The following is a 12,371-nucleotide window of genomic DNA, read 5'->3' as shown; positions in this document are numbered from 1 at the left end:
CGCTCTAATACAGGAGGTGTATTACTGGCCAGATCACCAGTTGAGAACAGAAGGGGGGGGGTCAAAAAAAGGAAAACTAATGCAGCTGCCACATCTAATGATTGGTGAGCTGCAATATATTACAGTTTTGGATTTGGGTTTATTACCGCTTTAGAGTAGAATTAAGGGGGGAAAAAACATTCTTTTTCTTTTTTTCATTTTGGATTGCATAAAGGAGGGTTATAACTCCTTGCCATCTGTGTCCCTTTGGGGAGAGTTTTCTTCAGTTCCTGTTCTAAAGCCACAACAGGAAGTGAGAGGAAATTCCACCAAAAGGAGAGAATCCCTAGTTGTCACCCCCCACACACACACACACACACACACACGGTTTCCACTCTATTACTGTTTTAGAGACAAGCAGAATTGTGCCCATTCTAAAAAAGGGGGGGGGGGCAGCTGTGGTGGTGACAGCAGGTGTATTGAGGTGGTGACAAGTGTAGTGGCAAGGGCAATGAGGATAGGTGAAGGCAGGGGAAGGATGGTAAGGGTAGGGGACAGTTGTAAAGATAGGGGAAGCTTGGTAAGGGTATGGTAGGGAAGTGGAGGGAGGGATGGTAAGGGTAGTGAAGAGCTGTAGGGGTAGAAAAGATTGGTAAGGATAGAAAAGAGAGGTGAAGGTAGGGGAGGAGTGGTAAGGGCAGGAAACATTGGTAATTGAAGGGAAGAGGAGGAAGGAAGGGCAGGGAAGAGTGGTTTATGTAAGGAAGGGGTGGTAAGGGTAGAGAAGAGAGGTTTATGTAGGGAAGTGGTGGTAAGGGCAGGGACAAGGAGGGAGGCGTGGTAAGGGTAGAGAAGAGTGGCGAAGGTGGGGTATGGGCAGAAAAGATTGGTAATTGTAGGGAAGAGGAGGTAGGAGTGGTTTATGTAAGGAAGGAGTGGTAAAGGTAGAGAAGAGGAGGGAGGAGTGGTAAGGGTAGAGAAGAGTGGTTTATGTAGGGAAGGGGTGGTAGGGCCAGGGAAGAGGAGGGAGTAGTGGTAAGGGTAGAGAAGATTGGCGAAGGAATGGTAAGGGCAGGGAAGAGTGGTTTATGTAGGGAAGGGGTGGTAAGAGCAGGGAAGAGTGACGAAGGTGGAGTAAGGGCAGAGAAGATTGGTAATTTTATGGAAGAGAAGGTAGGAATGGTAAGGGTAGAGAAGAGTGGCTTATGTAGGGAAGGGGTGGTAAGGGCAGGGAAGAGGAGGGAGGGGTGGTAAGGGTAGAGAAGAATGGTGAAGGTATGGTAAGGGCAGAGATGATTGGTAATTGTAGGGAAGAGGAGGTAGGAATGGTAAGGTCAGGGAACAGCGGTTTATGTAGGGAAGGGGTGGTAAGGGCAGGGGGGAAGAGTGGTAAGGGTAGAGAGGAGTGGTTTATGTAGGGAAGGGGTGGTAAGGGTAGAGATGAGTGGCAATAGTGGGGTAAGGGCAGAGAAGATTGGTAATTGTAGGGAAGAGGAGGTAGGAATGGTAAGGGTAGGGAAGAGTGGTTTATGTAGGGGAGGAGTGGTAAGGGTAGAGAAGAGGAGAGAGGAATGGTAAGGGCAGGGAAGAGTGGTTTATGTAGGGGAGGAGTGGTAAGGGTAGAGAAGAGGAGGGAGGAATGGTAAGGGTAGGGAAGAGTGGTTTATGTAGGGGAGGAGTGGTAAGGGTAGAGAAGAGGAGGGAGGAATGGTAAGGGCAGGGAAGAGTGGTTTATGTAGGGGAGGAGTGGTAAGGGTAGAGAAGAGGAGGTAGGAATGGTAAGGGTAGGGAAGAGCGGTTTATGTAGGGAAGGGGTGGTAAGGGCAGGGGGGAAGAGTGGTAAGGGTAGAGAGGAGTGGTTTATGTAGGGAAGGGGTGGTAAGGGCAGGGAGGAGCAGTGGTAAGGGTAGAGATGAGTGGCAAAGGTGTGGTAAGGGCAGAGAAGATTGGTAATTGTAGGGACGAGGAGGTAGGAATGGTAAGGGCAGGGAAGAGTGGTTTATGTAGGGGAGGAGTGGTAAGGGTAGAGAAGAGGAGGGAGGAATGGTAAGGGCAGGGAAGAGTGGTTTATGTAGGGAAGGGGTGGTAAGGGCCGGGAAGAGGAGGGAGGAGTGGTAAGGGTAGAGAAGAGTGGCGAAGGCAGGGTGGGTAAGGGCAGAGAAGATTGGTAATTGTAGGGAAGAGGAGGGAGGAGCAGTAATGGCAGGAAAGATGGGTTAAGGTAGGGGTGGAGTGGTAAGGGCAGGGAACATTGCTAGGGTCAGGGATGACCACCATTCCTGACTTCTGCATAAATACACTTCCTATTGGGTTATCCTACCAGCATGCTTCACGTGTCCTGCATGTTGTTAATGTGTCTATTGCCCTGCATTAAAGTGACCCTGTCCTCGGCTCATGCAGGACAAAGTACCAGTTTTCCTTTAATGAAGATCTCCCCCGTCAGTCATACTTGCCTTCCTTTTGCTCCCCTGCCTTTCCATTCAGCCGGGAGTAAAAGAAAAGGAATATTTCTCATATACAAGGATCTTCCAATGTTTTGTGTTGTGTTCTTCAGGTCATGGATAATGTGTTCATCCAGCACAGCATCAAGGTCCTCCAAGCCCTCAACAAGCAGAGAGAAGCCGGCCGGTACTGCGATGCCACCCTTGTCGTTGGAGATCTTCAGTTTAAAGCCCACTGGAGTATCCTTGCTTGCAGCAGCCCGTTCTTCCAGAGCCTTTATGGAGACGGCAGCTCCCCAAACATTATCCTTCATGAACGCTTCTCGGAGGTCATGGGCCTCCTCCTGGATTTCCTCTACACAGGGGAGCTGACTCTATCCCATCACAATGTGGAGAAGGTCCTCTCGGCCTCCAAGGAATTGGGTATTTTTGAAGCTGTTGAGGTCTGTGAACAGTTCCAGCCAAAGTGTTTTGAGTCCGTTGACCGGACCGAAGATTTTTTCCAACAGTCTGGAACGTTGGAGACCTTGAATGGACACCTGAAAGAGGCGGAGGAGTCGGATGGAGAGGATACTCTAAAGGGAATATCGGAGCTCAGCAACGTGCTGGCGTACAGTGAAGTCCCAGCGGAGCCGGCCAATGAACAGGACAACGGCCTTTCCCTGCTCCAAGGGACAGTGGCGATTACTCCATTTCAGGAAGTCGTCTTGAAGGACCCAGAAATTGTTGAGAGGAGGGAGTTCAAGAGGCAGAGGAGAGGGCAGAAGAACGGGCCGTGTATTGGCAGCGATAGAGACTGTATAACGGTAAGTCTGTGGAGGCTCCCGGCTCTCCAGGTCATGGTATATGTAATTGTAGTTGGCCACAAACAATTGGGCTTGTTCCATATGAACAATTTGAAGCTCATCCAAGCCCTTTTAGTTCCATTGAGTGTCGGGAACATACTGCACCATTTTTAGTCATGGGGAACAGAAACTATGGATTGGAAGTTAGATGTTCTTTGCCAAGAACAGGATGGAAGGTGTAAAAATTGTGGAACCACCTAGTTCTTGTTACCCAATTCCATCCTTGCCGTCAGGGAGGCTTCATAGGTGTTAATCTTTTGAGCCACATGGCTGAAGGTGTGAATTGTTATCAAAATGCCGGGATAGTGATGCTAAAACGGCATCTCGAAGAAGAGTGAGGTCCACATTTTGGGCAAAGAGGACAACCGGTTCTCAAGAGACATGGAAAAAGCCATCTACATTGAGGCTGGAGCAAGAGTGAGGGCCTTCAACAATATTTGTCTTTACCCCGGCATTTTGACAACAATTCACATCTTCAGCCATGTGATTTGAAGGATTAACACCTATGAAGCTTAGGTGACTTGCCCAAGAACATCTACCCTTTCCATGGTTGGATCAAGGTGTCTGTTCTACCCTTTCTAAGGGGTTCCACAACTTTCACATCCTGTTCTTGAACAATAACGCGTCTTTCCAAGGTGTTGGTGCTTCTTGTGTGGGTATAAGTGCCGGGGTACCTTCCTGACACTCATCAGAACTGGTTTGGATAAGTTATGAAACGTCTTCAACATTACAGTACAAGTCCAGTTGAATGTAATGGACCGCTATTAGGTATAATGGTGAATTAACCATCTTCTATGTCTTTACACAACCAGTGTTGTCTTAGGAGCCAGGTAAACTATCCATCTAGAACAGGCATCCTGATTACTCTGGAGTTGGCTTTTAAAGGTAACCTGGGCTTACAGGAAGCAGGAGGCCACCACTGCTGAACTCCGCAGTAGCGTTTTGTCCTGGCTCTAATACCAGCCTAATGGGTTTAATCGCTATTCTGCCGCAAGCCTGTAGATTAGAAGGAATGACTTCACGTTGACTACACTTGCTGCCTACTTCTTTGAGGTCATTTGATTTATAAGGCAATTGAAGTCTGAGGATCAGGATGACTACCGGATCAGAAATGACAGCCCGCGTATCTATCTCGCTATGTCTTGTTTAACAACATGACGACCGGCCCATAGTAAAAATACTTAATTACTGTGCCGTTTAAATACCGGGGTCATGACAGCAGCTAGCTGCCATTGTCCCGGTATTATTTTTTTCCTATGGCTGGTTCTGCTTCAAATAAAAGTGCCCTCCCCCCACCGCTTTCCGGCCTGCCACTCGTCTCTATGCCCTCGGAGAACTGGAGCGACGTCTGACGTCATTCCCGGTTCGCGGGCCATAATAAGCAATTTTTTATTTATTTTTTGCTTTTAAAGCGGAGGTCCCCCCTAAAGTGGACCTTCCGCTCATTGGAATCCCCCCCCTCCGGCGCCACAATTGGTATCTGTATCTGCACCCACTTCCGGCGTAGATTCTGCAGAAGGTACGCCCCTTTCCGAAAGTCCCCCGCTGCCTGCTGGGAAACACACGGATCCCAGAGACAGCGGGGACCATCCTTATTGCGCAGCGCGACTCGCGCATGCGCAGTAGGGAACCGGGAAATGAAGCCGAAAGGCTCCACTTCCTGATTCCCATACCCAAGATGGCAGCGGCAGCACCCGAGAGACAATCGAGAGATCGGCTTCGGGTGCCGACATCGCGGGCGCGCTGGGCGGGTAAGTGTCACTATTTTAAAAGTCAACAGCTGCAGTATTTGTAGCTGCTGGCTTTAAAAAAAAAAAACGGCGGACTCCCGCTTTAAAGGTAAATGAGAGATCTGGGGTCTTTTTGACCCCAGATCTCTCAATAAATAGGACCTGTCATCCTTATTTCTTTTACAAGGGATGTTTACATCCGTTATAATAAAAGATAAAGTGCTAAAAAAAAGGAAAAAAAAAAGTTTAATGTGCCCCATCCCTCTGTGTTTGTGCGCAGAAGCGGACGCATGCGCAAGTCACACAAGCATAGGTAAACTGTGTTCAAACTTACACACGCGAGTAGGGCTGCAACTAAGGATTATTTTCATAATCGATTAGTTGGCCGATTATTGTTTCGATTAATCGGTTAATAACCTTTAAAAAAAAAAAGTGGGTCAAATTGACGTTCATTTTAGACTACAGTGACGGCAAAATTTGGAAATAATAGAAAACTTCTCAGTCAAAGGAATTTTCAGACGGTGGATGTGGTTTTCGTTCAGAAATGACATTCATTTTAAAAACAGAATGTTAAAAACAAGTGAAAATTTCAAACAAAATTCTTTCATTCAGCGAATGTACAAAGATTTTTCGTCTGAATATTCTCATCTGAAAATTGATCGGTGTGGCCGGCGTAAGGCTCGGTACTCACCTATGCAGTTTGCTTTTGATCTGTTTCTGCAGTGCTTTTTGCTGTACGTTTTGATTTTTGCGCACGTGATTTTACTGCAATTTGCATTTTTTTTGGGCAGATTAAAAAACAAATTGCTGCAAAAAAACGCATTACATGCTCTTCTGCAGCTTCTCCATTGAAGTATATGGAACCAATGAAGCGCCATTTTGCGTTAAAAGTCCCCGACCCTTTCAGATGTGAACGTGTCCCACAGGAAACAATGTAAATGAACTGTAGTGCATTTCTGCAAAAAGCACCAATAAACACATAGATGTGAACAAAGTCTAAGACATTTACTAACATACTGGGGTTAAAAAAATTAAATTTAGCCCTTTATAGTAGAAAAAAGCAGATAATCACTACTGTAAGACCCCTTTCACACCAGGGCGTTTTGCAGGCGCTATAGCGTAAGAAATCCTCAGGGAGTGTCGGCAGCTGTACAAACGATTGTCTTTTGTAAAGATGTTGCAAACGTTTATTGGGTTTCCTTTATCAAAGCGTCTGTAATTAGCACTGTCTGTGCTGCCCATGTGCAGGTAACAGAGGGGGGCGTTGGCTAATAATTAAATAAATAAAACCATAGATTCTGATTGGCTGCCGTGGAGCCGCACAGACACTTCCTGTTGGAAATACTTTCATAGATTAAGCTCTATCCCGTTACATTTGTTATGGGCAATATTTGCCCCGGGTGCGATTATAAGATTTATGTATTTGTCGGTCGCGTTGGGTGACTTGTCATGTTTCTGTAAAGTATAAAATTCTTATAAATAAAATTATTTTGCTAATACATTTTATGTTTTGTGTCATCATTGGTTGCTGTATTGATTTGTTAAAGGATTGCCGGTCGAATACCGTGTATATATACAGTGGCAAGACGGCTCTCCTGAGTGTACTAGGTAAGTGGTCCAGCAGCTCCGGGTTTGGGGGCGCGCAGGTGCACCACCTGTGGCCCGCTCACCCGCTACCATGTCCGCCGGAACCTACCGAATATTCCTTACACAGGCAAAACGGCAGTCTATGTAAACAAGGCAGATCGCCGTTCTCTCAGTGGGAGGAGACGTGGATCCTGTGCCCCTGATAAGCAGGGGCATGGATCCGTGCCTTCTCCTAGGAAAAGCTCCTCCCCCACAATTAGTAAACGCCCCCTAGTCACACATTGATAGCGGAGTTCCACCCAATCCAAAATAAAGAACACGGGGACATGACCTCAGAACTAACTGGAGCAAAGTTCAAAACAAATCTTAGAAAGTATTATTGTGTTTATTGTATAGTATTATTATTCAATTATTTATTATTATATTATTTTTATTGTATTATATATAATTATATTATTATTATTATATAATTGTATAATAATTATACGATAAAATAATAATTATTATATAATTATAATTACTATGTTATTATAGTATAATTTAGTATTATTTACTGAAAGGGTAGTTGATGATTGGCATAAACTACCACTATCCACTTGCCTTCTGGGGTCATTGTGTTATTTTTTTTGCACACGTAAAAATCTGCATTATCTTTTTTGCTAGAAATCACTGTAACACCCCCCCCCCCCCACAAAAGAAAAAAAGAAAAGTATATATTTCTGAAAGCAGAGACCCCGGAGAATAAAATGGTGGTAGTTGAAGTTTTTATTATGTTGCACGATATTTGCGCACTTATTTATCAAACGCATATTTTCAGGAAAAAAAAATACATTCAAGTAAAGTAATTCTAGTATAAACAAACACGATATTTTTTATAGCCAACTTTTGGTAAAATAAAAAAGATGGGGGTTGTGTTGAATAAATAGGTCCCAAAAATAGTTTGTTTCAATTATTTTATTAAATTTTTATACATGCATTTCTTCTACTGGCATGATTGCTAGTTCACATACATTGCAATGCATGTTTAAGCCAGACAACTGCATCAAAGTAATCCCTCTCTGGCCAGCCCCTACTCTAGGGGAGGGGGGTAAAGGACACTACTGGGGGGGGGGGGGGGGGGCAATGATGTGAAGAGGACACAACAGTGGGGGGGACAATGTGTCCTCTTCCCCCCAATAGCAGTTTCCTCTGGGGTGGCCCCCCTCAGATCAGTGTCCTCTGGCGGAGGGGGGTACAAGTCACTACAGTGGGGGAGTTGCTTTGGGGGGAGGCATGGGACACAACAGTGGGGGGGACAATGTGTCCTCTCCCCCCCCTAATCTCAGTGTCCTCCGGGGATACAGGACACTACTATGTAAATCATAGAGGACATGTACAGTGGGGAGTGGGGTTGGGGGGGTGATGCAAAGAGGCGAACCTTGCTTTGAGGGAGCACGGGACAGTGCTATTGGGGGGGCAGAGGACACAGCAGTGGGGGGGATGTGTACCCTGCCTCCAAGATCCTTCTGGGGGGGGGGGGTCATTTGAAGGGGACAATCTAAGGTCCATAACTCGTATACATTTTATAGTAGGGCCAATTAACCTACCAGCATGTCTTTGGAGTGTGGGAGGAAACCGGAGTACCCGGAGGAAACCCACGCAGGCACAGGGAGAACATGCAAACTCCAGGCAGGTAGTGTCGCGGTTGGGATTCGAACCAGCAACCCTTTTTACTGATAGGCGAGAGTGCTAACCACTACGCCACTGTGCCGCCCGTATGCAGGGGAGGGAGTCTCTTACCCTCCCCAGTCATTAAATCAGGTTAAAGAGGAAGTAAACCCTGATGGGTTTACTTCCTCTTTGATTCCCTGCAAAGGTATACCATAATGGACTACTGTGCATCGCATCGCATAGTAGTCCATTATGTGTAACTTACCTGACAGAGGAGCCAGCGAAGTTACCGCTGTCCCCTGTAGTCCGGAGCATCCATCTTCTCGGTGGGTCTCGCTGCTCTGCTGCTGTCATTCGGCGAAGCCACGATGATGTCGCTCCCGCGCATGGGAGCCGCCGCTGTCTATGGCGATATTTCTTGGACCTACAGGTAAGCCTTAATCTAGGCTTGCCTGTAGGTCAAAGTGTGTTGTAAGGGTTTACAACCACTTTAAGCTGTCCATCAGGGACATCCTATATCTCCCGAGGCAGCCGGGGTGGGTGGGCAGAGCTGGGGGTGTGGCTGCCTCCTCCACTCCTCCCACAGACTCCTTCACTCGGGCTGATCTCACAGCTAAAGGAGAAAGAGGAGAGGACACAGCAGCCCCGGGTGTCTTCATCTCCAGGCATGTTGTAAATGACTGAAAACTGTCATTACATAGAGCCCTAACCTGCCCTATACCACCCCAACCTGCCCTACACCATCCCAACCCACCCTGCCCTATACCATCCCAACCCACCCCACCCTGCCCTATACCATCCCAACCCACCCCAACCTGCCCTACACCATCCCAACCCACCCTGCCCTATACCATCCCAACCCACCCCAATCTGACCTATAGCATTCTAACCTACCCTATACCACCCCAACCTGCCCTATACCACCCCAACCTGCCCTATACCATCCCAACCTGCCCTATACCATCCCAACCCACCCTGCCCTATACCATCCCAACCCACCCCAATCTGACCTATACCATTCTAACCTACCCTATACCACCCCAACCTGCCCTATACCATCCCAACCCACCCCAATCTGACCTATACCATTCTAACCTATACCACCCCAACCTGCCCTATACCACCCCAACCTGCCCTATACCATTCTTACCTACCATATACCATCCCAACCTGCCCTATACCACCCCAACCTGCCCTATACCATTCTAACCTACCCTATACCACCCCAACCTGATCTGGGGGTGTGGCTGCCTCCTCCTTCACTCTGGCTCATCCCACAGCTGAAGGAGAAAGAGGCGAGGACACATGTATCTCCAGGCATGCTGTAAGTTACTGCACAGTGTCACTACATAGAATCCCAACCTGCCCTATACTACCCCAACCTGCCCTATACTACCCCAACCTGCCCTATACTACCCCAACCTGCCCTATACTACCCCAACCTGCCTTATACCACCCCAACCTGCCTCATACCTCCCTAACCTGCCCTATACCACCCTCAACCTGCCCTATACCACCCTCAACCTTTACCTCTCGTAAGATAAATTCCTCTTCAAGTCCATCCTTTTCCATGTCTCCCATTTCGTCATACCTCTCATTGTCTAGGAATATTGTGGTGTATATACTTCTAAACCAATCCCTCTGCAGCTTTTCTTGTTCCTCCTCCCTCTGTTCATCCCGGAATATTAATACCTCTTCTAGTCCAGCCGATTCCCCTTCCAATGCCGCCGTTTCCGGTTCTTCCTCTTCAAATAGAGGCGGTTCAGTTACCACCGATTCCAATTCCAATGCCGCTGTTTCCGGTTCTTCCTCTTCAAATAGAGGCGGTTCAATTACCACCGATTCCAATTCCCACTCCAAATCTGAGGCGAATATTCCGTCTTTCATGCATAACCTCTTCAGTTTCCTACAGAAGCTCCCATGACTGTAAAGACAAAAAAAAAGGGTTAGAAATGACAAAAGCAGCTTTTACAAACTAACAGAAATTAGCAGCATTAAAGGCTAACTCTACCTATAACCGATACCTCGGTATTAAAAAAAAAGCACCCATTGTTTGCTTTAACCAATGGCTTCTTATAGACACAGCAATGGGCAGACTTCCCTATAATAACTTAAGAATCTGCCCTCTCTGGAGTGTAACCAATGTGTCACTTTCTGACACCAATGATGGGGCACTATTCCATCCACTGACACCAATGACAGGGTACTATATCTCCCACTGACACTAATGATGGGGCACTATTCCTCCCACTGATACCAATAACGGGGCACTATTCCTCCCACTGATACCAATTATGGGGCACTATTCCTCCCATTGATACCAATAACGGGGCACTATTCCTCCCACTGATACCAATAACGGGGCACTATTCCACCCACTGATACCAATTATGGGGCACTATTCCTCCCATTGATACCAATAACGGGGCACTATTCCTCCCACTGATACCAATAACGGGGCACTATTCCACCCACTGATACTAATTATGGGGTACTATTTCATCCAATGGCACCAAAGATGGAGCACTATTCCATCCAATGGCACCAATGACTGGGCAATATTTCATCCATTGACACCAATGATGGGACATAATTTACGGACAGTGACACCGGGGGGGTGTTTCTACTCCCACTGTTCACAGTCCCACCTCCCCAAAGCCTAATGCCGCGTACAAACGATCGAATTGTCCGGCGGACCACAGTACGCCAGACAATTCGATCGTGTGTGGGCTCCAGCGGACTTTTTCATCGGACTTAGAAAGTAGTTTTAACTCAAAATTTGTCCGCCGGACTTGGCTTTCAGAGGACAATCCGTTCGGCGGTGTGCTAGTCCGGCGGACTAAGAATGACGCATGCTCTGAAGCAAGTACGAGAAGGAAGCTATTGGCTACTGGCTATTGAACTTCCTTTTTCTAGTCCCGTCGTACGCGCTGTACGTCATCGCCTTAGAAATCGCCTGACTTTTGGAGTGTCCGTGTGTGGCCAAGTCCGTTCGTTATAAGGTCCGGCGGATTATTTGCCGCACCAAGTCCGCCGGATAATTTGATCGTGTGTGTACGCGGCATAAAGGACAGTAAATTGGCCCTTTGTTGAGAAAGTTTGGAGACCCCCTGCACTAAAAACCTAAATTTCTTAACTCTGCCGTAGCCGGTGAGGTGAAACGCCATCATTTAGTGTTGTACCGGCTATGACGTCCCCAAGAACCGGGAAGACTTAATTGGATCTCTCACCAGCGGTAAGAAGTCGGAGAAAGCAAAAGTCACATTTGCGTTTCCCACCCAACCACGTAAACCTGAGATACCAATTTTGGGTCTACCTCAACTGCACATTGCTGTGAATTAGTTCTGGCATAGACTTTGTTACATTAAACTACTACGATATCTGCAGAAATTGGACAGCATAATGAAAAAAAAAATGATTTAATTGCACACCAGGAACCTTTTTCTTACTGTTACCCGCAGCCTCAAAAAGCCTCCGCCTCTGTCCCACAGACATTCTAAGCCCTTGTACACACGGTCGGACATTCCGACGGAACACGGACCGTGTTGTCGGATAATCCGACCGTGTGTGGGCTCCATCGGACTGTTTTCGTCGGAATATCCAACCGACAAAGTTTTAGAGCTGGGCTATAAAATTTTCTGACAACATGGTCCGATGGGACTTTGTCCGATCGTTTGTAGAGAATTCCGATCGGACAAAGTGCCACGCATGCTCAGATCAAATTACGAGACCAAAGCTATTGGCTACTAGCCTGAACGTAGTCCCGTCGTAACGAAATTACATCATCACGTTCTGAACGATCGGATTTTCCGACAACTTTGTCCGACCGTGTGTATGCAACAGCAGTTTCGGACAAAATCCGACGGATTTTGTTGTCGGAATGTCCGACCCGTGTGTACAAGGGCTTAAGCTATAAAAAGAACTTATTACAAGCAAAACAGAACTATTGAAGGTGTGTAAAAGATAACTCTGTGCTCAGAGAAGAGCTTTTGCTGCTAAAATCTGGGGACTGAACACAGAGGGTAAGCTGCCAGTAAAGTAGAGAACGAGGCCTCTGCTTTGTTTTTTGATAAAATGGTATAAAAAAGTATAAAAACAACTTACTAGAAACAGCATCCTGCTACCAAGGCCACCACTAT

The 12,371-nt window shown here is 46.9% G+C and overlaps 1 protein-coding gene across 3 annotated transcripts in view; it reads left to right on the top strand.

Annotated features, from left to right (window-relative positions):
• The window catches only part of LOC143934552 (uncharacterized), a 34,710-nt gene extending 28,216 nt beyond the window's left edge, over positions 1 to 6,494 (top strand). For all 3 annotated transcript variants that reach the window (XM_077458265.1, XM_077458266.1, XM_077458267.1), the window contains exon 3: positions 2,534 to 6,494. In XM_077458265.1, coding sequence (XP_077314391.1) covers positions 2,534 to 3,379 — 846 coding nt within the window. In that variant the 3' untranslated portion in view covers positions 3,380 to 6,494. The remainder of the gene's footprint in view (positions 1 to 2,533) is intronic.
• Positions 6,495 to 12,371: the final 5,877 nt, after the last annotated feature.

This window comes from Lithobates pipiens, unplaced genomic scaffold (genome assembly GCF_037356315.1).
Source record: "Lithobates pipiens isolate NorthernLeopardFrog02 unplaced genomic scaffold, aLitPip1_a1.2 Scaffold_27, whole genome shotgun sequence".
Taxonomy (NCBI): domain Eukaryota; kingdom Metazoa; phylum Chordata; class Amphibia; order Anura; family Ranidae; genus Lithobates; species Lithobates pipiens.
The sequence above is the reverse complement of the archived record's forward strand: the minus strand, read 5'-3'. Positions and strand labels throughout refer to the sequence as shown.